This window comes from Callionymus lyra, chromosome 19 (genome assembly GCF_982586985.1).
Source record: "Callionymus lyra chromosome 19, fCalLyr1.hap1.1, whole genome shotgun sequence".
In the NCBI taxonomy this organism is placed as follows: domain Eukaryota; kingdom Metazoa; phylum Chordata; class Actinopteri; order Syngnathiformes; family Callionymidae; genus Callionymus; species Callionymus lyra.
Window position 1 is genome coordinate 2741810 of NC_141836.1, and position 23079 is coordinate 2764888.

Genomic DNA, 23079 nt, shown 5'->3' on the forward strand with positions numbered 1-23079 from the left:
ATTTAATTCATCCATATGACGCATCGTTCACTTAAGACACCATAACAAGTAATTCAAGAAAGAACACTTACACACACGTACACAATGAGACTCAAGCATCTAAGAAATGTTCCTTTCTTTGCGCGTGTTTGTGTGGATGTTGTGATATATATTCTGGTCTATACGTGGAAACACTGATTTTCCAATAAAAGGCTCAAATCTCCACAGCATTCTGCTGAAGACTTTTAATTAAATAGTGAAACTCTAAACTCAAAGTGGGCTGGTCCCAGTTGCAGGTGACTTTAAAGTCTCTGTTGTGGTAAATCCCCTCAAACTCTTGCTCTCATTGGCCGAGGACGGAGGTTATCTTGGTGTATCTAGTCATACAGTTATACCATCTTATCTTATTTCCACAATTTGAAGGACAGAAGACGAAGCAAACACAACAGGGTTCACTCTTGAATCATTCTATTTATACAAAGGTGGATAAATGCATATTAAACTAACTTACGTCTCCTTCTGGTACACGCGAATCCTTGCATGGCAGTTTAGGTCGGCCTTCAGTCTGTGAAACTACATTGTTTGACATCTGGTCGTGAGCGGTGACTGGACTCTCTCCTGACGCATCGTGACAGACGGCCGCGGCTGGAGCGAGACTGGGTGGAGTTTTGGTCGAGCTTGATGAAGAGTCTGCTGCTCTTTTGATCTGATGAGGACAAAAAAAACAAAACATCAACCAACAGGGGATTTTTCAGATATTTCCAACTCACCATTTCCAAATCCAAGAGGTCGTGCTCTTTCAGCTGCTTGTACACGCTCTTCCTGTATTCATCCATCTGGTTCTTCCTGGCTTTGGCGAGGTCAAAGTCCTGTTTCTCGATGGCACATTTCTTTTCCACGTCGATTCTGGCCAAGCGCTCTCCAGCCTGAAATGGAAAAATGTATTTAACATGTGGAACTTTTCCATTAGATATGAACTTAAACATGTTTTCTGAAGTTAATGCAGATTCTACACACAACGAAAATGATGATGACCTTTTTCTTTTTTCTCATTCTAAAGAACAATGGTCTGTAAAAATAAATATTGTCACACATGTGTCAATGTGATGAACATTATAAAAGACACACATTGTCATTGGAAAGTAAATACAGGCTGTAGGAAAAACTAAGTTTACGTAACAAGAGGACTTAGCTAGATGTTAAATAACGAGTTAGGTGCTAGTAAGTGAGTTAGAAAATTCCATTTAGTTCACTTGTTGCTAAGTAGTCACACGATGCCTCCTAACAACAGACACTTCTCGTGAGTTTTCTAATCCACACAGCAGCTGTTTGATCATCCATCTTGAACACGAGCGCTCTTGCTGTTCAAAGTAAGAAAACACGTGAGATAGACTCGGTTGAACTCTCAACATTGATAGCATTATATGGGATTTGTCATATTAGTTAAACGTAGAGGACCACGTTGACCATGATGTCATGCGTCTTGTAAGCAAGGTGTTGCTGTTATCAGGTTACAAACAGAGGAGAAAGAGAGACAACACGATGACCATCGTCGCAGCTGTCAAGCTTATGAAACATTCATGGTCACTTGGGCAACGCTGTACACAGAGTGGCTCTGTAACAAGAATCTGTACAATGTGGAACACGGAAAAATCCTGTTGTACTATGTATTTAGAAGTATTACCCAAAATAAACATTTAAGTTAATGACTCAAGGTGACATCATAATGCCTGGCTGCAGGTGAGACTGAAAGATGTTGCGGCCATGAGATCATTATGATGGGACTAATGTCACAGTTGAATAGAAAATAATGGACTTGTTTGAGCAGCTTTATTTACATTTACCGATCACATCTCGACTTACCCCCTTTGTTCGCTTTAATACAAGCGATACGTTTTTGTTTTTGGTGTCTAAACAAGAAGGAGCAGTCATGCCTGCAGTTCATACTAAACTCTGGAGCCAGAATTCTGAGCCGCTCTAGTAGAAGAACTCACATTTCTCCTTCAAACTCTTCACTGGCTGCCAGTTTCTTTCAGGATCATTTTAAAATTCTGGTTCTTACTTTCAGATCTATTCATGGTCAGACCTTCCATCAGTGATCTGATCCAGACTTACACCCCAGCTCGGGCTCTGAGGTCTGTGGATCAGAATCTACTGATGGTTCCTGAACTTCTGGACCAGAGGAGAGAAATCTTTTCAGACTGTTGCTCCTAAGCTTTGGAACCATCTCTGTGTTTGATGATCTACTGACTCCTTCAAGAAACATCTGTGTTTGATGATCTACTGACTCCTTCAAGAAACATCTGTGTTTGATGATCTACTGACTCCTTCAAGAAACTTCTGTGTTTGATGATCTACTGACTCCTTCAAGAAACATCTGTGTTTGATGATCTACTGACACCTTCAAGAAACATCTGTGTTTGATGATCTACTGACTCCTTCAAGAAACATCTGTGTTTGATGATCTACTGACTCCTTCAAGAAACATCTGTGTTTGATGATCTACTGACTCCTTCAAGAAACATCTGTGTTTGATGATCTACTGACTCCTTCAAGAAACATCTGTGTTTGATGATCTACTGACTCCTTCAAGAAACATCTCTGTGTTTGATGATCTACTGACTCCTTCAAGAAACATCTGTGTTTGATGATCTACTGACTCCTTCAAGAAACATCTGTGTTTGATGATCTACTGACTCCTTCAAGAAACATCTGTGTTTGATGATCTACTGACTCCTTCAAGAAACATCTGTGTTTGATGATCTACTGACTCCTTCAAGAAACATCTGTGTTTGATGATCTACTGACTCCTTCAAGAAACATCTGTGTTTGATGATCTACTGACTCCTTCAAGAAACTTCTGTGTTTGATGATCTACTGACTCCTTCAAGAAACATCTGTGTTTGATGATCTACTGACACCTTCAAGAAACATCTGTGTTTGATGATCTACTGACTCCTTCAAGAAACATCTGTGTTTGATGATCTACTGACTCCTTCAAGAAACATCTGTGTTTGATGATCTACTGACTCCTTCAAGAAACATCTGTGTTTGATGATCTACTGACTCCTTCAAGAAACATCTGTGTTTGATGATCTACTGACTCCTTCAAGAAACATCTCTGTGTTTGATGATCTACTGACTCCTTCAAGAAACATCTGTGTTTGATGATCTACTGACTCCTTCAAGAAACATCTGTGTTTGATGATCTACTGACTCCTTCAAGAAACATCTGTGTTTGATGATCTACTGACTCCTTCAAGAAACATCTGTGTTTGATGATATACTGACTCCTTCAAGAAACTTTGTGCTTTTCCCTGATTTTCTGAGACGTTTGTCTTATGTGTCTTGATCTTTTAAAGTATATAGTTTAACTGTTTATTGTTTTTTTATTGTTAAAGCGCTTTGTGACCCTGGTCTAGAAAGATCTTGACAAATAACCTTTACTTACTTACTTACTTACACTTTAAGATAGATTGTGCAGGAAATGAAATGGACGAAAACTGAAATCCTTCAGAAGATAATTCAACATCCATGTTGTGAAATAAATCTATAATTTTAATAACCCAACATAGTTGGCCCAAGCATTAACTTTGAATAAATAAGTCTTTAAATGGACTTCAAGTCAGAATAATATCGGAACATGAGTTGTAGCTGAAATACCTTCTGCAGATCAGCGATGGCCTGCTTGATGATTTTGGCCTCGTCAAATTTCTTCTGGATGATCATGTTCTGCTTGTTCTGGTCCAGATGGCGGATGATGTGAGCCACTTCCGGGTCCTGGTACATGTCAAAGGCCAAGTCATCCAAGGGATATATAGAGTCCCATTTTCTAGGTGTAAGAAAAGACGTCAATGTCGACTGTCTCCTCCAAACAAGAGGCCAAATGAATACTCTGGACGTATAATTAAACACGTGAAATCATTCAATCATTTGGTTTGATCTCTGAGTTCAGAGTGACCTCTTTGGTCCTAATTGTTTTCCTCGAGACCAAACGACTTTGTTGACAGATGTTATTGTCTCAAGACAAAGACACGGGTTCAATGGCCTGGTCTCACCCCATGAAGGTCGTCTCCAGAGCTGGCTCCAGCTGTGTACTGCTGAGGTAGTGTTCAATCAGCTGTTCCTGCCTTGGCTGGGGGTAAACAGATGGACAATTACAAACATGAGGATCTGTCGCTGGGAAAAGAATGACTTTGCCAGCGTGTTATTTGTGTGACCTCGAGTGCGGATGGGTTTAAGGACAACTGAGGCCATTTCACCTATTTCCCAGATTTTGGAGATAAATATTAACAGCTTTGTTTTGCTTAAAGCTGGATAACTTACACTGGCAGCATCACTTTGGAAATATTGGCATCATCGTATCCTTGTCTTCATAATTATACATGCATTTCAAAAGATATTCAAACATATACATTTATTATCTTTATTATTCATTTTAAATGGACTTTCTGCATACAAGATGTTATTTTTACAGTCGACTACAGCAGGGTCATTTTACTGCAGGGGCCACATTATCAACCGGGACTTTATTTTTACAAATGCTTTAAATACAAATATAAATTTTGACATCAAAATAAAGAAATAATAATAATGTTGACGCTATTTTAATGCATTAATATCTAATATCAAACAATACATATATTTTGAGTTTCTGTTTAAGTTAATTGATTCAACAAGCACAGGAAGGGAAATTAAACAACAACTTTAAACGATTTATTTAGTCACTGGTTTTATTGATAATGAAAACCGAACTAGTTGATGAATGATGTGATAACATTGGAGTATTAAAATACAGTCATTTGGTCAGCAGTCAGGATCATTTGTAGATGATCAACTCTGTTTCACTTATAAGGCCACATAAATTCAGGTAAAGGGTCACGTGCCCCTGGGCTGCACTTTGCTATGGTCTGGTCTGAGGTGAACTCAAAGGGAGTCAGTATCAAAAAAACATAATCATAGAAGTTGAGACAATTACGTTCGGAGCCAAGAGCTTCGATTGTTTACACCAGGAGCTTCCAGAGTGAAGAAAAGCATCCGTGAGCAGCACAAGCTCCAGTATAAAAGATTCAAGCCAAGGCTGCGGCCGCGGCGGTGCTCGGCCAGATTAGAGCAGCAACAATGCTCGGCCTGTTCACCGGAATCTGTGCAAGTGTGTCCGTGTCTCCCTGTGTTTTAAAGTGCTCTCTTTACTCCAGGAGCTGTCCGTCTGCACGACTATCTGATTACGCCGGCGAACTAAAGGCCTCCTCTGTGATTACATACGTCACCCCCCCCACTGTGTCTCATTACTACATTCCCGACAGTCACCGATCGGCACAAGTATCGACTCCCAGATTTGACTAATTCAACATCCAGGTATTTAAATGCTATTGCCAAATATTTATCTTTCTTGTTTGATCAAGTGTTTATTCAAGACTAATACAAATGATTATCCACAAACACATCAAACGCAGTTTAAAAATATATTTAAATATCCTGCCTCAGAAAATAACATTTGTTTATTTAGCTATTTAGACCCAAAACAACCTGAGAAGTACCACGCTCTTTTTTTCACAACGTACATGACAAGTCGTTTCTAGAATGACAACAGCGCCACCTGCTGCCATTAAACGTCATGGCATTGTGACTTAATACTCACGATTGTGTAAGTAATCTCTTCATCCAAGGAATCCCCCAAGATGTTGAAGGCAACCAATGCAACCTAAGAATGCAGATACAAAGAAATGAAAATCATTGGAAAACACAAGAAAATTACATTTAAGTACAGAAGACAGTTGTGTGAACATGTAGTATTCCATATTTTAAGTTTGAGTTTAAAAAATACATTGTAGACCTTTCTTAGAAGCTTAAAAGCTAAAAAATAAACTAAAAATAATAATAAATAAAATAACAAAACTCATTAAGCGATGATTTTAAATGTGAATTTTGCTGATGATCAGGTTATTTTTTTATCGTTGCCTTTGTGGTGATTAAGCAGCAGGGTCTGGTAAAAATATATTTTTCCAAAATGTTACTTTAACTTAAGTATTTCATGCTCATAGCATTTTTGAGGGATTTTTTTTATGCTTGAAGTAAAAACAAAAATATGTAATTTGTATCACCTGGTCGTAAAGATTGTGTTGGTTGGGATGGTTCTGGTGGAAAGTCAGTCTGAGGTAAGTTCCAACAGCGTCCACATGAACAGACTTCAGCTCCCGAGCTTTAAAATCCGTCTTCTCATTGTCGGACAAGTTCACATACCTGCAAGAGTAGAACTGTTTGTTGCTTTTATTCAGCTCAGTCCACCATATTGGTATCAGATGTGAATCTTTTGGGGTTAAATGTTTTAGTAAATAATGACGTTATGCAAGTGATAGTAGCATTGCCCAATGTTACCTAACAAAATACAAGATAAGAAGATCACAATATCCGTGTGTTCCATTAAAAACAAGCACAATAAATTCAAAATAAAACAGGATGAATTTGCTTGTGGGACAATAGGTTTTTCCGTCTCACCCAAGTCGCTGAAGTTGACTCGCAGCATCGGTTATACCGACCGCTGGAGGAATGTCGCCGACGTGGAACTCAACCTTGACAGGAATTAGATACCGGTGGGCCAGTAGCTGAAGTTTCTTCACCCGGCTTTTTCTTTCCAGCTGGAACGTGATGTGCTGAGGATACGAGCAAAGCCTGACCAAAATAATTGGTTCATTAATGGTTAGCTTTTAAACACAAGAATTGTGAATCCTTTTTTTTGTAAGTTGTGTTTACACAATCCCTGGACAACATTCAGGGACATACAGTGATTAAACAGAGTTAGCGGAAATCCCTAAATTTGTTTTCAATTCTACAAATAAGAAACAAAAATATAACTTTTTGGAAGAGCAATAATATAGTCTCGAATACGTATAGTATAGTCATTTTAATATTTAGCAAATACATTAAGACCTGAATTCTCTAAAATACAAAGATTAAATTAAGTGACTTTATCAATCCCTGCAAAAAATAAATATAAAAACCTGCTGGATCTCCATCCATTGACAGTTGGGGCATGGATGGTGAGCTCCTCAGCACTGAAGTGGTCTTCATGACTTGAAGAATTGACCACTATGAATCCAATCTTTCTGGACATCCCTCTTTTATCTAAGGGAAAAAAACATCAGTGACAATAATGACATAACAAAAAGTAATAATTGTGTTTAAACAGCTGCTCATTTTACAAATGTTTCTATAATAACTAAAGAGATAGTAAAATATAATCAAACCTCACTATCAATGAATAAAAACATGAATGAACTATAAGGCCATGAAATACATTTTTAAGAAAGGAAAAAGAGACTAAATGCACAATGAGAGCAGAAGATGGTCATGTGTATTTAAATATCATTTTGATGTGATATTTGAACACAGTTGTGACTGAACTATCTCGTGTGTTACCGATGTTGTCCTCCCAGTGGAAAGCACCTGGCGGACCATCGTAGGTACGACTTTGTGTCACTCATATAAATCCAGATGCAACTTATCCATCAAAGCCAGTTGAAAAACGCCTTCCTTTATTGTTCGTGATTTGCAATCTCTGCATCCCTAAGATGTCTGCGGTTGTGGATGTTTAAAAGAAGCTGTTCTCTCTATTTACATTCTATAAACTGTGATTTAATATCAGTTTTTTACAATTGTATCAATTAAAACAGAAAAACTAATATGAAAGAAATGTCATATAAATGTCATGTATGGTTTATGTGTTGAATTTAACGAATTTAAAGTTGATAAAAGACTAAATAAAAAGCTCAATACTGGGATGTTGTAGCAGGAAGTCTGAGCTCCTTGCTAACTGTTAACTAGTAAATGATGTTCGGCTTAAACTCCGTAACTACACAACGAATACTTTTGACAGCTGTTTTTACATGTGTCGTGTTTCATTAGGACTGAGTTACCGATAAGTTTGTTCATTTTTGGGTGAGTTTTGAAGCTAATCTTACCGCCAACATCACCGGGTTCACATCTCGCATGTTATCTCCATAACAACAGCCACGGCGCATGCGCACTGGCTGAGTCTAATCAGGTCGCAAGGAATTGTGGGCAATGGTGTTAATCTCCTAATCCTTATAAAGTGGCAGGAGTTAATGTAAGACTTGTATACAAATAAAAATGATTATAACATTTTAAAAAAAAGATGGCGCTATGATATCGAGAGCAGATTCTCCAGTTATTATTATTATTTAATATGTTGCAATAGAGGGTTTGTTATTCAGGTCGCCTCACTAAAACAAAGACATAACTGGCATGTGTTCTTTAATGTGGAATAAAATCTACTGAACAATGTTAAATTTGGTTTAGTTTTTATCTAAGATCCATCGTAATTTCGTAAAAAATTATGTCTTTGATGTTATTTACGTATTGATCCCCTCAAACGGGACATAAAATGCTGTCCTTTTAACCAAAGCATTTATATTAATGCAGTCATTTTCGGTGGACTAATTAAAACAATGAGAATAATAAACACCTGAATTAAATTAATATAAAGCGATGTGGTAAATTAAAATTTTATTTAAAAACGCAATTAATTTTTTTTTTTTGGGGGGGAGAGAGGGGGTATTTTTTACATAAAAGATAGATTCACAGAAAATGTATTGTTTTTATTATATTATATTTTTAATTCCATCTCGCAACAGTTAGAGGAAATGACGTATATTGTTGTTCCGGTTCATCTGAGAGCGGCGTCGCAGGCAACATGGAAAGTTGGGCTGAGATCGAGAAAGCGGCTTCAGAGAAGCGAAGAGAGCTGGTCCTGCAGGGCAGTGGGGTCGACAAGAGGATCTCCTCGAACAACGGACTCCCTTTATCCATTTATTCGCTCGCCCTGTTGAATTATCTGGAGGTTAGCCAGTGTCCCAGCTTGACAGGGCTCCATGTGGACCTCCAGAAGCTAACCAACCTCCAGAGTCTGATCCTGTGCAGGAACAAACTCTCCTCCGTCCCAAGTGTCATCGGATCCCTCAAGGCCCTGAAGGTCCTGGACCTGTCCGTCAACGACCTGGATGTTCTGCCGCAGGAGATCACGCAGCTCGGCGAGCTCACGACCCTCAACGTGAGCTGCAACAAACTGGAGGCTCTTCCGGACGGACTGAGTCGCTGCCTCAAGTTGTCCACCATCAACATGTCCAAGAACAGCCTCGCCAGTCTCCCCGCCGACATGTACTCGGAGAAGCTGGAGCTGCTCAGCAGCCTGGTGGCGTCTGACAACTCCATCGAGGAGCTGAGTGAAGATGTCCACATGCTGGGGGCCCTGAAGGTACCAGACCACAGACTTTCTTAAATATCTGCTATATATATATATATATAAATATAAACTGAGTGTCTCCACTAAACTTGAGGTGCACAGACTTCACCTCTGATGTCTTCATACAATGTAGGTGATGGTGGAAACTGCCAGATCTGATTACATCAGGAAACTGGTAGCAGCAAATAAGAAAAAAAACCTAAAGTGTTGTTTGACACGATCAATTCTCTCGTGTCTCCTGCTCCTCAAATCATTCCTGTGTTCTTGGTGTTATCTTGACCTTTTTAAGTATATATTTTATTGAATATTGGACCCTGGTCTGGAAAAGTAACTAAGTAACTAATTTTTATTTGTATAGAGCTTTTCCAGACCAGGGTCACAAAGCGCTTAAACAATCAAAACAATACTCAATAAAGTATATACTTTAAAGGTCAAGATAACACTGAGAACACAACAGGATTTCCAGAAAATCAAGAACTCTATAAATATAAATTACTTACTTACTAATGGTTTAAGAACCAGTACAACCAGAGATTAATCTCACTTTTCCTTTTCTTTCATGACAAAAACATTTTTTTATCTTCTCAGGTCCTGGATCTCTCAAACAACCGGTTAAAGGAAATCCCATGTGGACTCGCCGACTGTCCCAAACTGAAGGAGATCAACTTCAAAGGCAACAAGTTAAACGATAAGCGCCTGGAGAAGATGGTCAACGGCTGTCAGACCAAATCCGTCCTGGAGTACATCCGGGGGAAAGCGAGGGAGAAGCAGGGAAGCGGGAAGGTTGACGTGGATAAGAAGAAAAGGCAAGGAAAGAAGAAGGACAAGCAGCAGCAGGAGGACGAGGACGACGTGGACGACCTGAACAAGATGATCGTGAGAGTCCTGCACGTCTCGGACTCTCCTTCGACTCTCACGGTCTCGGTCGGCGCAGACGTGAAGGATGTTCGGCCGTACCTGGTCTGCTGCGTGGTCAGAGGCTTGATCCTGGCGCCCGGGAACGCCCTGAAGCGCTTCCTGATGACCCAGGTGCGACTCGACCAACACAAGTGTGTCATCCATTAGAGAGTGACGCGACAGTTCTTGTGTCTCCAGACCAAACTCCACGACGAGATCTGCTGCAAGCGAACCACGGCGACCATCGCGACCCACGACATGGGGCTTCTCAAGGCTCCCCTGACGTACGACGTCAAACCCCCCGCCAAACTGAAGGTACATATTTGTTTGTTTTTTTCCTTTCTTGGGTCGAAACATCTGCCGACGTTCTTTTTCTTCCTCAGGTCGTGCCGCTGGGTCGGAAGGAGATGACGGCGGTGGAGCTGATGAAGCTGCTTCAGTCGGAAGCCGATGAAATGCGGAAGCAAAAGAAGAGGCAGAATGTAACTGGCCTCCATAAGTGAGTCGACCGCCGCTTGCACCGGGGGTCCCCAAAGTGGGGAAAAAAATGATTTCCATAAATCGAATAAATTTGGAAAAAATAAAGTAGCGTATATGAGAAGCAGCTGAGTTTACAGTTGCGTTTGACAGTAAATGTAAAATGTGATTAGTGTCGGAAAATCGAGGTTATATTTTATATGAGCTGCATCGTAGTCGGCCGACATGGAGGAGGAACTGCTTGAGCCGTCATGTGACCGCACTTTAAAAACAGATTTTAATTCCAAGACGCTTTCCGAGTTCTGTATTTCAGTCGAGAGGGAATATCCACAGCTGTCCATGGGCCTACTGACGCCGTTTGGCTCCACATACCTGTGCGAAAAATACTTTTTCTGCTCTGATATATATAAAATATAAATACAGATCGCGTCTGAATGTGGAGAATGATCTCCGTGTGTCTCCACAATTGAACCACGAATGGACTCGCTGTGTTCCGCGCATCGATCTCATTCGATGAGATCAACACAGGAAAAAAGAAAGTACATTTGCGCAACAACAATGTAAATATGTTTACGTTCATGGATATTACACTGGCTGAGATGATGTTCTTATTATTCTTTTTCTGTTCAAAGTTGAGTTCGCACACGACGGCAATAATGTGACTCATGTTGGATATTGTTTCGAGGCGTTCTGCTTTTATCTTACAATATCCAAGTGTAAAATCATAACGGGCTGTTCTTCAGGCTGTGTTGTCGTGGAGCGTGTGTTTGGGAGCCTAGTGCGTATGTGCCTCACATTTTATTTTGTTTTTTTCACTCGCATCCAGGGATAGTGGGGTTGTTTTGCGGGTCTTGGGTTGAAAGGTTTGGCTCACGCGGTGGTTGTACAGTTGCAACATATAGAAAAAATGTAGAATAAGATCAACTATCAGTTTTTCAAATGCCTGAAGGAGATTAAAAACTTGAAATCTTCTGTATTTAACTCGTCATTGGTCCAAAGATTTATTTCTCATTGGTTTATTTCGACAGATATCTACAGCTCCTGCAGGGGAAGGACTTCTACCCGTGTCTGGTGGACGCGGAGGGAGATGTGATCTCGTTCCCACCCATCACCAACAGCGAGAAGACAAAGGTGTGTGTTCACCGGTTCACCACCGAGTGTCAGTCCTACATCACAGTTCGAGACTCGGAGTGAGAGTCGACCTTATTTAAGGTCATGTTGCTTCATTTGCTCTTTGTGGTCGTCTTCGTTGGAAACAGATAAGAAGGACGACCACGGAGATCTTCGTGGAGGTGACCAGTGCGACCAGTTTGCAGACTTGTAAGGATGTGATGGACGCTCTGATTGAAGTAGGTTCTCTCTTTGTTCTTCATCTTTGATGCACTTGGAAATGTTAAACTAGCTTGGATTAGATGGACTTCATTAATCTCTCCAGTCTAGTCCCTCCGTGAGTGAGGCGAGAGTCGGCCGAGGAAAAAAAACACATGTTTTCTGATCCAATAAAATCAGCTAAAAATTGAGGAAATGTGGTTTTACTAAACTTAAGTTGAGCTTCTTGTTTAGGTCGAAGGTCTGTCATCGAGTGTTTGTGATCGGATCGTATTCACAGGAATAACATTCTGTAGCAACAACATGTCAACTATTATATTCTTAAAAAAAACCTTTTAACTCCCAGAAAATGGCCGAGTTGAACAAGCTCACGGCTGAGAGTCGGGAAGAAACGGGTCCGGAAGGATCGGAGAGCAGGACTCAAGATCCAACAGGCGCCGGTCAGGCCTCCAGCGAGCTGATCGTCCAGCAGGTCCGGACGGTGGACCAGGACGGCAGCCTGAGAGTCGTCTACCCGTCGAAAACTGACCTCTCTCTGAGCAACGTGACGGTCATTTGGTAGAGGTGGGAAAACACACTCTTGCCCTTCTCACCCTTTTTTAAGGAAAAAAAAGGATAAAACCTGTAAAATCACATCCATTCATCCATCGATCGATTCACCTTGTATCATCTGAACAAGTCCACAGTGACGAGGAAACTCGATTAAAAGTATGAAACTACATGTCGGTCTGTTCTTTAACAATTTCCTTACACTGAATATAATCATCAGGATTTAAATATTCCACTTAAACGAGATTATTTCATCTTTACAATCGAAGCAGGTTTTCCTTGAATAATATTCATCGTGTTCTCATACTTGTTCATCTTGTTTTTTTGTGAAGATATGACCAAAGATGTTTTGTCAACAAGAACTTTATTAATAACATTTTGTTCACAGTTTTGACTCGTTTTATGTATAATGCATGTGTTTCATAAGGAACAAAAATCCAGTGTTTTCTATGGACCTGTTAGTGGAACTGTCAGGAAAGCAAAAAGAAACTCAATATGCAGTTTTTTGAATGTATTTTTTTTATAGACTGAACATGGAATAATGTATACTTACATTCACACCTGTACGCTACTTCCAGGTACTTGATCGTCCCCACACACGGGTCACCAAACACGGAGTTGAGCGCTTTAATAGAACATCTGTTTTTACCGTTGCACCTGAAAACACAGTGACGCGTAAACTTTCTGCTTCAGTTTTCATTCAAACAAAGTGTTCAACTGTTCTTTAAGAAGTTCTCATGACTATTACGATTAAGAAGTACTTGAATAGAAATACTCCTGTATTTTAAATCATTTAATGAACTCTTGATATCATTTATATTTCACCTCGAGGCCACTTCAGTCGTTGGATTCACACAGTCGACTTTGTCTATTTGTGAGGGCGTTCGTCCAGCAGAGCAGGTTGTTCTGTCACGGCGTCCGTAGTCTGCGCCGTAAACGAAAATAACCTGCCCCTCGTCTGAGAAGGAACAGAAAGAGTTGTCGATGGGAAAAGAAAATCACTCTTTAAAGTGAATATTTCCTTGGGATCCTACCACAGAACAGCTGGCCAATGGAGCGCTCGCACACAACGGTTCGAACTGTGAAATGGACGTCAGATTATTTTGTGTTTTGATGGGTTTTTTTGGTGTGAATTTGAGCGACGCGTGTTAGACTGACTTGCTGGAAAGCAGGTGTAGTTGGTGTCCAAGTATTTATAGATGCCCGGGCAGGGGTCAGAGGGAGGGACGCTGGCGTTCAGCTCACAAACCTTCTTGCCGTCACATCTGTAGGAAGAAGAAACAAAGTTGACTTTGGTTTAAACACGTAGACGTATATATTTCCTCACAAAACATGGTTAAAGAAGTTGTATTAAGGTCATCGATTTATTTCACAGCCACTCATTCGTTCATGTTTAAATCAAGGTTATAACCCTTGTGTTATCTCAGGGTCAAGGTGACCCGAACGTTTCGAAAACTAATCCCTTTTTCATCCTTTTGTGTTGTTTCAGGGTCAAGATGAATGACCTCCCTGGAGTGGTGGAGGTTGTTCATCTTGACCCAAAAGCATCACAAGGGATATAACGATTACATTTGTTTTCTGCCCTTTGGGTCACCTTGACCCTGAGATAACACAAGGGATAGATAATCAGGTAGACTTGTCTGTAACTAGAGGATGTTGCCGGTAATTTAATTCAGTTCCCCATGAGTAAAGTTTACTGTTACTTAAAGACGAAAGAAAGTATTGTCGTGTGTGTGTGTGTGTGTGTGTGTGCGTGTGCGTGTGCGCGTGTGTGTGTGTGTGTGTGTGTGTGTGTGTGTGTGTGTGTGTGTGTACCTTCTCTTCACAAAGTCGTCAGCTCCTGTCAGAGAACACTGTGTGTTGCTGAGCTGTTGTGGAGGTCTGCCCTCGCTGCAGGTCTCGGCGTCTCTGCGTCCGTAGAAGGACGACTGCGTGACGATGACCCCGACGTCTGCAGAGGCGACATCCCAATCAGCCGTGAACTTTGAACTTTGATTTTACGCGTGTACGGATTCGAGCAATGATGCAGTGACTAACTCGGAAAACACACTTGAATAAAAGTACGACGGATTTATGAAAAGAATATTAATGATAAAAAGTCTCACCGCAGGTGAGGCGATGAACGTTGCCGTCACACGTGGTTATTCTCTCAGCAGAGATGTCTACGAGGACAAACGGTCAAGTCTACACGTCCAGAAGAAACATGTTCTGTTTCAACTCACCCTTTATGAGCCAGCAGGTCGATATGAGCACTGGAATATTGAAACAATCGCATCATTAAAATGCTCTTAACGTGATGAACTCGCTAAAAATCTTTAAAATGATTATACCAAAGACATATAAAACCATGCTGTTGTGATTATAAAGTTCAAATGATTCTCTTTTAAATTGTTTCAAGAAGAAGAGATGCTTTTAAATCTTGATTAATCCAAAGCAGGAGTCACTGGAAAGAAAGGTTGTTTACTTACAAAGTCCAACACAGGATTTGAAGGCAGCCATGTTTGCAGTGGATCTGCGGTCTGAAGCCAACGCTCAGATTTATATAGACCTCAAGATGCTTCCTTGTTTGTCACACAAGGACGCAACTGTCTGTTTTCTGACAAAGTATTTGCTCAAGGTTTTGTGACTCATCGCTCGAGAACCTGGAAGTAAAAGAGAAATATCATGGGTGTTGTGTTTGTTCTTTTGTCGGGAATGTTCGGGGGGGGTTTTGTGACTGACTTGTGTTGTAAAACAAATGTTGTTAAATGTATATATTTTCTAAAGCGTTTCTATTGACGATTATACATTTACTTTTATAACGAACGTGGGAAGTAACACCATAAGTAACACCAGAAATTTCCCTGAGAGTGTCATCTCAAAGGGATCAATAAAGTGCAGTCATAATTACATTCTTGATTTTTTTTTAACAGGGAAATAAATCAATCAAATCCAAATTCCTTTCCTCCAACCTCAGTTTGAGTGTTGCTGGAAGTCTGTGTGTAATTGTTGACGCCCAGAATCTGTGTTCCTTATGTTCTCTTCGTCACTGGCATCTTCTGGATCATCATATCAACATGAAGATTCGTGTGCTATGATCAGGAACAGACCCTCCAGCCTGTGACGGGCTGCTGACCTGTCCTGGCTAGTTTGGTACCAACAACTCACTTCCAACAAATGTTTATTCACCAGGTAAATTCATGATCTAGGTCGCGGTAATTCAATTGTTATATAGTCAGAGGGAAATCTATGTATGGTTGAACTATTACAGTTTTAATGTATTTCTTTAAAGGGATTCAAGTTTATTGAAGAAACTATGATACGTTTTGAACCGTCACTGGTTTATAACTGCCTTGTTTTTAAATCGCAGAAAATTGAACAAGTTCACAGCCGAGCATCGAAAGGAAATGGATTCACGAGGACGAAAGATCCAACAGGCACCTGTCGGGGCCTCCAGAGAGAGCTGATGGTCCAGCGAGTCCCGACGGTGGACCAGGACCTGAGAGTCGAGGTGGGAAAACACGCACTTTACGTTCACCTTATTTTTGAGGGTAAATGTGTGAACATATGACCAAAGTGCTATTTTCAACAAGAACTTTATTAGAAACATTTTGTTCACAGTGACACTTCAGAAGACGTGATTGTTTTCTATTTAATGACTATGTCCAGTATTTCAGAAGGATGGTTTTCTAGTGGTTTTCCCCTGAATCTAGTGGTGAACTGTAAAAAAAAAAAAGCAACAAAATACACTTGATTTTCTGTATTTACAGGACCGAACATGTTGATTTACATTTTGTTGAAGTAATGTATACTTACATTCACACCTGTACGCTACTTCCAGGTACTTGTACGTCCCCTGACACGGGTGAACAGACAAGTTGATCGCTTTAACAGAACATCTGTTTTTACCGTTGCACCTGAAAACACAGTGATGCGTGAATTAAACCTTCTGCTTCAGTTTTCATTTAAAAGTTTGCATTTTACCTCGTGGCCACTACAGTCGTTGGATTCACACAGTCGACTTTTTGTGTTTCCGCGGTCGGTCGTCCAGTAATGCAGGTTGTTCTGTCACGGCGTCCGAAGTCTGCGCCGTAGACGAAAATAACCTGCCCCTCGTCTGAGAAGGAACAGAAAGAGTTGTCGATGGGAAAAGAAAATCACTCTTTAAAGTGAATATTTCCTTGGGATCCTACCACAGAACAGCTGGACAGTGGAGCCCTCGCACGCAACGGTTCGAACTGTGAAATGGACGTCAGATTATTTTTTTTGGTGTGAATTTAAGCGACGCGTGTCAGACTGACTTGCTGGAAAGCAGGTGTAGTTGGTGTCCAAGTATTTATTGGTGCCCGGGCAGGGGTCAGAGGCAAGGACTCTCGAGTCCAGCTCACAAACCTTCTTGCCGTCACATCTGTAGGAAGAAGAAACAAAGTTGACTTTGGTTTAAACACGTAGACGTATATATTTCCTCACAAAACATGGTTAAAGAAGTTGTATTAAGGTCATCGATTTATTTCACAGCCACTCATTCGTTCATGTTTAAATCAAGGTTATAACCCTTGTGTTATCTCAGGGTCAAGGTGACCCGAACGTTTCGAAAACTAATCCCTTTTTCATCCTTTTGTGTTGTTTCAGGGTCAAGTTGAATGACCTCCCTGGAGTGGTAGAGGTCGTTCATCTTGACCCAAAAGCAACACAAGGGATATACCGATTACATTTGTTTTCTGCCCTTTGGGTCACCTTGACCCTGAGATAACACAAGGGATAGATAATCAGGCCGACTTGTCTTTAACTAGAGGATGTTGCCGGTAATTTAATTCAGTTCCCCATGAGTAAAGTTTACTGTTATTTAAGAAACGAAAGAAAGTATTGTCGTGCATGTTTGTGTGTGTGTGCGTGCGCGTGTGTGTGTGTGTGTGTGTGTGTGTACCTTCTCTTCACAAAGTCGTCAGCTCCTGTCAGAGAACACTTTGTGTTGCTGAGCTCTTGTGGAGGTCTGCCCTCGCTGCAGGTCTCGGCGTCTCTGCGTCCGTACAAAGACGACTGCGCGACGATGACCCCGACGTCTGTGGAGGCCACGTTTGTCAGATGTTTGTGAGAGTTTGAGCAATGATGCAGTTACTTATATTTATATATATATATATAAAACACACTTGCATAAACGTGAACAAGTGAATCATTCAACACAAAACAACCTACCGCAGGTGAGGCGATGAACGTTCACATCACACGTGGTTATTCTCTCAGCAGAGATGTCTACGAGGACAAACGTTCAAGTCTACACGTCCAGAAGAAACATGTTCTGTTTCAACTCACCCTTTATGAGCCAGCAGGTCGATATGAGCACTGGAATATTGAAACGATGGTTAACATTCACTTAAAGTTAGAGGAACTTTATTCAATGAACAACAAAGATTTCAAGTAATACCAAAGAATACAATCAAACATATTAGAAGGTTTTAAATATCATAATAGATAAGGGTTAGATTGTTTTCAAGAAGAAGCACTGATTGTAAATCTTGATTAATCCAAAGCGAGAATCATTAAAAAACTGTTTACTTACAAAGTCCAACACAGAAGTTGAAGGCAGACATGTTTTCACACTGAAGGCAAACACTCGAACACTCACGCTTTCTTTATCTTTGTTTTATCCTCTATCCTTTATCTAAATCTTTATTTATCAGGTCAGTTATTTATTAAACTTGCTAGCTTTCTGGAAAGCAGTCTGTTGATGGTGTGAAGGGTCATGATGTGAACTATTTAAAGTTCAAGTAATGTGTGTGTGTGTGTGTTGTTGTGGAGGTTTTTCACCGCGCGTCATCAGCCCGGAAGTCTCCACCTTCAAGGGACTCGTTGTATAAACAAAGCGGGATTACAGCTGGAGGGGGAGTGAAGCCATTATTACGTCATAATGGACTCTCGTAACCTCCCGTTCGCCCAGATTTCAGAGCGTCTTTATAAAGTAAAGTGTAAAACATGGTTGTGATAGATGAAGACTTCAACACTTACAAGTAAGTGATTCAGGAAACTTTTCGATTTAATTTGCTGTTGAAATAATTGTCGAGCTCTCGTGAAAAACTTCCTCCGTCATCAAAGACTCGCTGGTATTGAGCAGAGTTTCATGTGGAAAAACAACTTAAGAGAATTTAGAAACAAACTTTCAAACTTATTATCACTCGGTGCTGAATTCATTAAAAAATGTTGCTAAAGCTGACAAAATATTTAGATGTTTGATGGAGGTGAAGCAGTATCTGTTGTTGGCAGACTCACAATGAGTTTATTGTGTAATAAAAGGACGAAAAGGCTTTTGTTTTCCATCTGGGCAGGTCACAAAAGATGTATCTTTCAACAATCTTTCAACACGTATCGTTGCCACGTTGAGTTCAGACGAACCAGTTTTGTTTTTGTCGCGCACAACTTATTCTTTCCAGTGAAGTGACCTGTTGTTGTCACAAAGACTGGGCAGCGTCACTTGAGAGGAAATGTTTTTCTTAAAGGTTTTCCTTGAAGGAAGTTATCTGTTTCCTGAAAAAACAAGTCCAAGGTTCAAACTATGAAACTCGTAAAAGCAGAAAAAATTTGACCTGGTTTTGAAGTTTGTCCTAATAATTGTGCATGTGTAGTAGTTGATCATAGCTGTAAGTAAGTAAGTAAGTAATATTTATTTATATAGCGCTTTTCGAGACCAGGGTCACAAAGCGCTTAAACAATCAAAACAATACTCAAAAAAGTACATACTTTAAAGATCAAGATAATACTGAGAACAACACAGGAGTTCGAGAAATTCAAGGAAAAGCCTGAACAAATAAAAACGTCTTAAGATGTTTCTTAAAGGAGTCAGTAGATCATCAAGAGCAAAGAGAGAGAAGATGGTTCCAAAGCTTAGGAGCAACAGCCTGAAAGGATTTCTCTCCTCTGGTCCTGAACCGTGTGCGTGGAACCATAAGTAGATTCTGATCCTCAGACCTCAGAGCCCGAGCTGGGGTGTAAGGCTGGATCAGATCAGTGATGTAAGGAGGAGCCTGACCATGAATAGCTCTGAAAGTAACCAGAATTTTAAAGTTGATCCTGAGAGAAACTGGAAGCCAGTGAAGACTTTTAAGGATCGGAGAAATGTGAGTTCTCCTACTTGAGCGGGTCAGAATTCTCGCTGCAGAGTTCTGAATCAACTGTAGACGAGACGATCCTTCTTGTTAAGACATGAAAACAAACTGTTACAATAGTCCAGACGAGAAGAAACAAATGCATGGATTACAAGGTCATTTCAAACTCTCGCTGATACTTGAAATGACTTGGACATGGATCAGATTAATGGACATGGATCAGATTAATGGACATGGATCAGATTAATGGCAGATTCACTTCTTTGTTTACAGAAGCCTCATATTATTAACGTGTGCATCTGAACTTAGTGACGACTGGTTGATGTTTCCATGGATCTAGAAAATTATCTTATCTTCTCTGTGATGATTGAGGTTTTACTGACTTAAGAGCAAATATGTTTTTAAGTATTCGTCATTTGCATCACATGTGACATAAAATATGACAAACAAGTTAAATTGAATCAATTGTATTTACATTCAATGACACAAAGTATTTCCTATTCAACCTCAAAAACATGTTCACGAATGATTATTGATTATTGTCGGACTTAAAGTGGTGCTTCGTGGATTGATTTAAAAATAACAGTGTTTTTGGACAGGGAAGTTAAGAATCGTCATCATAATTCTAAACATTGTAATGTCTCTCTTTGCTCAGAAGATGGTGGGAGTTCCTGGAGGAGATCATAGTAGAAAAAATTCAATGACTGTCATTTTCTTCAGCCCAGATGTCAAATATCAACGACATTTTAAAATTCCAAAAGAAAATGTAAACTCACTGAAATTGACAACATATGTCAAAGCTGTGCCAGGTTTATAAAATATCACTGAACATAACTAGACTCAATAATTGATCTTCTGTCTTCTCGCATTAAGAAGCACCTTCACGGGTGAAAGTGTCTGAAAAGTCTTTAGCTCACGGGTCGTCTTTTAGGTTTGAAAGTAAAGCAGTTTGCGGAGGAAGTTGAAGGAGCCCGGCATCTGCTTGTAGAGACCTTTGGCTGAATTCTGGGAGACTTCGTGGTTCACCTTGAAAAGAAAGTGTTTTACAGACGGTGAAAGCTCAACGTGATGGAGGAAAAGTAGGAGTGAATGATGCTCACCATCATCAGCAGCGTCACCAAGTCGTCCGTCGCAGCATTTTCATCCAGAATTCGATTCAGCGTCTCGACGTACCAGGAGCCTAACTGGGGGTCCCTCCACGACACGTAGCCTGTCGTCGACGTACAAACATGTCGTGATGAAGGTACAACTATGTTGTTGATCTTTGAACGACGTCAAAAAACAAACCGGGAAATGTCGAGTAAGACACCAAAATGTCACTCGGGGTCGGCAACGTCGCTCGAGCGTCCGGTTCGTCCGACATGCTCAGAGAGTCGCTGCTGGAGGAGAGCGGGATGGCATCCATTTCATCGTCTGCTCCGCACGGAGAAGCTTCCATCTCGTCGGGAGAAATCTCAAAGCCGGTGTCTTTTTCACCTGGGATGGCAGAGCAGGCGGTTACAAACCTTTCGTCCGCGTCACGCCGTCAAAATACGTCTCGACCTCCTCCGCACGCTTGGATGAAGAACAGCTTGGGTTTCCCTTGGAGAGATGGACAGTGTTGGCCGTTGAGGTAGTTTGTGATTTGCTGCACCGGGACCTGCTGCCCGTCGACACCGAACACGGCCCCGGGGAAGCGATTGTGACTCACCTTGAAAAGATCACACGGTTCTTAATGAAGTCCTCTGGTTAATGATCTGTTATGAATAATGCTTTGAAGTTCAAACGATCAAACACTGCCAAGCATATGTCCCAAAAAGTCATTTAAAAAAAGTCAAATGACTTTAGGGGATGAATAAAATATTGACATTATGGTTATCGTTAGCTTTTCACCGACAGTTGGTCGGTTGTAGTTGCGACATGAAGTTTTCTTCATCGAATCTTACTTCATTTCCGTGCGAAAGGATGATTACGACACAACAGTCGTACTGTGAATGGTCCTTCTTGTGAAGCGCTGACAGTTCCTGTTTGATTCTCTGAAATTGTGAGGAAACAATATTGAATCGGGAGACAAACTGGCACCGATTTAAACAAACGTCTTACTTTTTGAGTCAAGTTTGTTTTGACTTCCACGATGAATTTGAGGGCCTTGAATCTGCTCTCCAGTTTATCGCAGTCAATATTGGATCCCTTACGATTACTGAGACCACTTTGTGGATCAAACTCTACATTATTTATGATGAGGCAGTGGCCGCTGGGGTTGGCGTCCATTTTGTAGGTCTGATGGAAAATAATAGTGTTGTATTACTTGCTGCTCTTTATCATTGAATGATAACAGATCAAACACTCACCTGAATGCTGTCCCTGCGCCCCCTCTCCGTTTGTCTGAAAGCCTTTATAGACTCTGGTGCTGTAGCAAAAGGAATAAATGAAGTAACTTTTAGACTCAAACTATAATTAAAAAAAAGTTAACTTACATGGACTTGGAAACTGATCCTCATTGTTTACTGGATAGCCTGAGGGGGAATCAATATATTGCTTTGGGATGTCCATTGGATTAGCTGAAGAGACAATACATTGTTGAAAATCACAAATATTTATTGATTATTAATGATTAATATTGGTTAAAATGGAGAGGTGAAGAATGAATAAAGTCCTTTTTTTTCTCCTACAACTTACACACTGGGAGTGGTTGGAGTACCGGGCGCACGCTCTTTATAGGGGTCGGAGGTTGTAAAGCAACGGCTGGGACTCCATTTTGCAATAGTTCTGCCAAACTATGGTGTCCCGTCTCCACTAGACATTCAAGAAACAAGGGAAAAGCCAAAGTTCCTCTGGTTTCCAGGTCCCGGACTAACTCTCTGGCCCTGTCACGTCTGGTTTCTGCTCTCTACAGAATAGAAAAGCATTATCAGTTAACATTTCTTTCTTTCATTTTTATTTTAACTTTCCAATAACAACGTTTTTCTAGGTGAAGTTTGATAAGATTAAAAAACAGGTGATGCTAATAAAACATCTTGTTATTCACACACACACACACACACACACACACACACACACACACACACACACAGTGATCCTTCTTTTTTACCTGTATTTCTTCGATCATGCTCTTATTAAAGACTCCCTTCTCGATAAGTTTGTCGCAGATGTTTGTTGGGTCCAGTTTAGTGACGAGATTGACGCGGTTCCGTCGTAGAATCTTCTTGTGCGTCTGATCCATTTCAATGCTTTTTTCAAAAACCTGAATAAAAAAACATTTTTTGTTACTTAACGCCGTGTATTTTTACTGTATCGTTATGACAATATCATTATTCTGTGGTAAAATACTATAGATTTCTTGAACGTGCCTCCTTTACCTGTTTTGTTTTCGTTGCCGTTCGCACTTCCTTGTTTACATCAACCTGTCGCGTCATTGGTCCGATGGACGAAAAGCGCTTGATTTGTCATCGCTGGGCTTTTTAAGACGGGCGGTAAATATCAAAACTAACGCTTACGTGTATACGGAGTACGCCGTGCTTGTCATCA

The 23079-nt window shown here is 40.5% G+C and overlaps 4 protein-coding genes across 6 annotated transcripts in view; 1 reads left to right on the forward strand and 3 right to left on the reverse strand.

Annotated features, from left to right (window-relative positions):
- The window catches only part of cep104 (centrosomal protein 104), a 30965-nt gene extending 22795 nt beyond the window's left edge, over positions 1 to 8170 (reverse strand). Inside the window, exons 1-9 of one of the 3 annotated variants that reach the window (XR_015709373.1) lie at positions 7941 to 8168; positions 6981 to 7104; positions 6478 to 6651; positions 6084 to 6222; positions 5621 to 5683; positions 4038 to 4114; positions 3643 to 3811; positions 750 to 905; positions 491 to 685 (exon numbers count right to left, since the gene is read on the reverse strand). Coding sequence is in view for 2 of the 3 variants with exons in the window: in XM_087781023.1 (XP_087637149.1) it covers positions 491 to 685; positions 750 to 905; positions 3643 to 3811; positions 4038 to 4114; positions 5621 to 5683; positions 6084 to 6222; positions 6478 to 6651; positions 6981 to 7093 (1086 nt within the window). In the remaining variant the exon portion in view is untranslated. Of the gene's footprint in view, positions 1 to 490; positions 686 to 749; positions 906 to 3642; positions 3812 to 4037; positions 4115 to 5620; positions 5684 to 6083; positions 6223 to 6477; positions 6652 to 6980; positions 7105 to 7398; positions 7417 to 7940 lie in introns of those variants that run through there. The other 2 variants (XM_087781023.1, XM_087781024.1) reach the window with 2 other exon arrangements.
- A 464-nt stretch (positions 8171 to 8634) lies between these two features.
- Positions 8635 to 12665, forward strand: lrrc47 (leucine rich repeat containing 47). The gene is made up of 7 exons (XM_087782304.1): positions 8635 to 9253; positions 9830 to 10270; positions 10337 to 10453; positions 10522 to 10637; positions 11644 to 11746; positions 11875 to 11964; positions 12291 to 12665. Exons 1-7 carry the CDS (start codon positions 8693 to 8695, stop codon positions 12504 to 12506), a joined length of 1644 nt encoding a protein of 547 aa, XP_087638430.1. The 5' UTR covers positions 8635 to 8692; the 3' UTR covers positions 12507 to 12665.
- Positions 12666 to 12840: 175 nt separating this feature from the next.
- Positions 12841 to 18063, reverse strand: LOC148058941 (L-rhamnose-binding lectin CSL1-like). Its single transcript, XM_087781462.1, has 17 exons — positions 18033 to 18063; positions 17786 to 17845; positions 17669 to 17725; positions 17400 to 17535; positions 16774 to 16880; positions 16666 to 16710; positions 16457 to 16589; positions 16289 to 16389; positions 14962 to 15012; positions 14716 to 14745; positions 14599 to 14655; positions 14309 to 14444; positions 13652 to 13758; positions 13528 to 13572; positions 13319 to 13451; positions 13047 to 13150; positions 12841 to 12960 (listed from the first exon to the last, which is right to left on the reverse strand). The coding sequence occupies exons 1-17, from the start codon at positions 18061 to 18063 to the stop codon at positions 12941 to 12943; spliced, it is 1353 nt and encodes a 450-aa protein (XP_087637588.1). The 3' UTR covers positions 12841 to 12940.
- Positions 18064 to 20023: 1960 nt separating this feature from the next.
- casp9 (caspase 9, apoptosis-related cysteine peptidase) lies at positions 20024 to 22993 on the reverse strand. The gene is made up of 11 exons (XM_087782305.1): positions 22911 to 22993; positions 22643 to 22795; positions 22231 to 22441; positions 22029 to 22112; positions 21903 to 21961; positions 21655 to 21831; positions 21498 to 21587; positions 21115 to 21262; positions 20860 to 21048; positions 20673 to 20782; positions 20024 to 20598 (listed from the first exon to the last, which is right to left on the reverse strand). Exons 1-11 carry the CDS (start codon positions 22965 to 22967, stop codon positions 20500 to 20502), a joined length of 1377 nt encoding a protein of 458 aa, XP_087638431.1. The 5' UTR covers positions 22968 to 22993; the 3' UTR covers positions 20024 to 20499.
- Between the last annotated feature and the right edge of the window lie 86 nt (positions 22994 to 23079).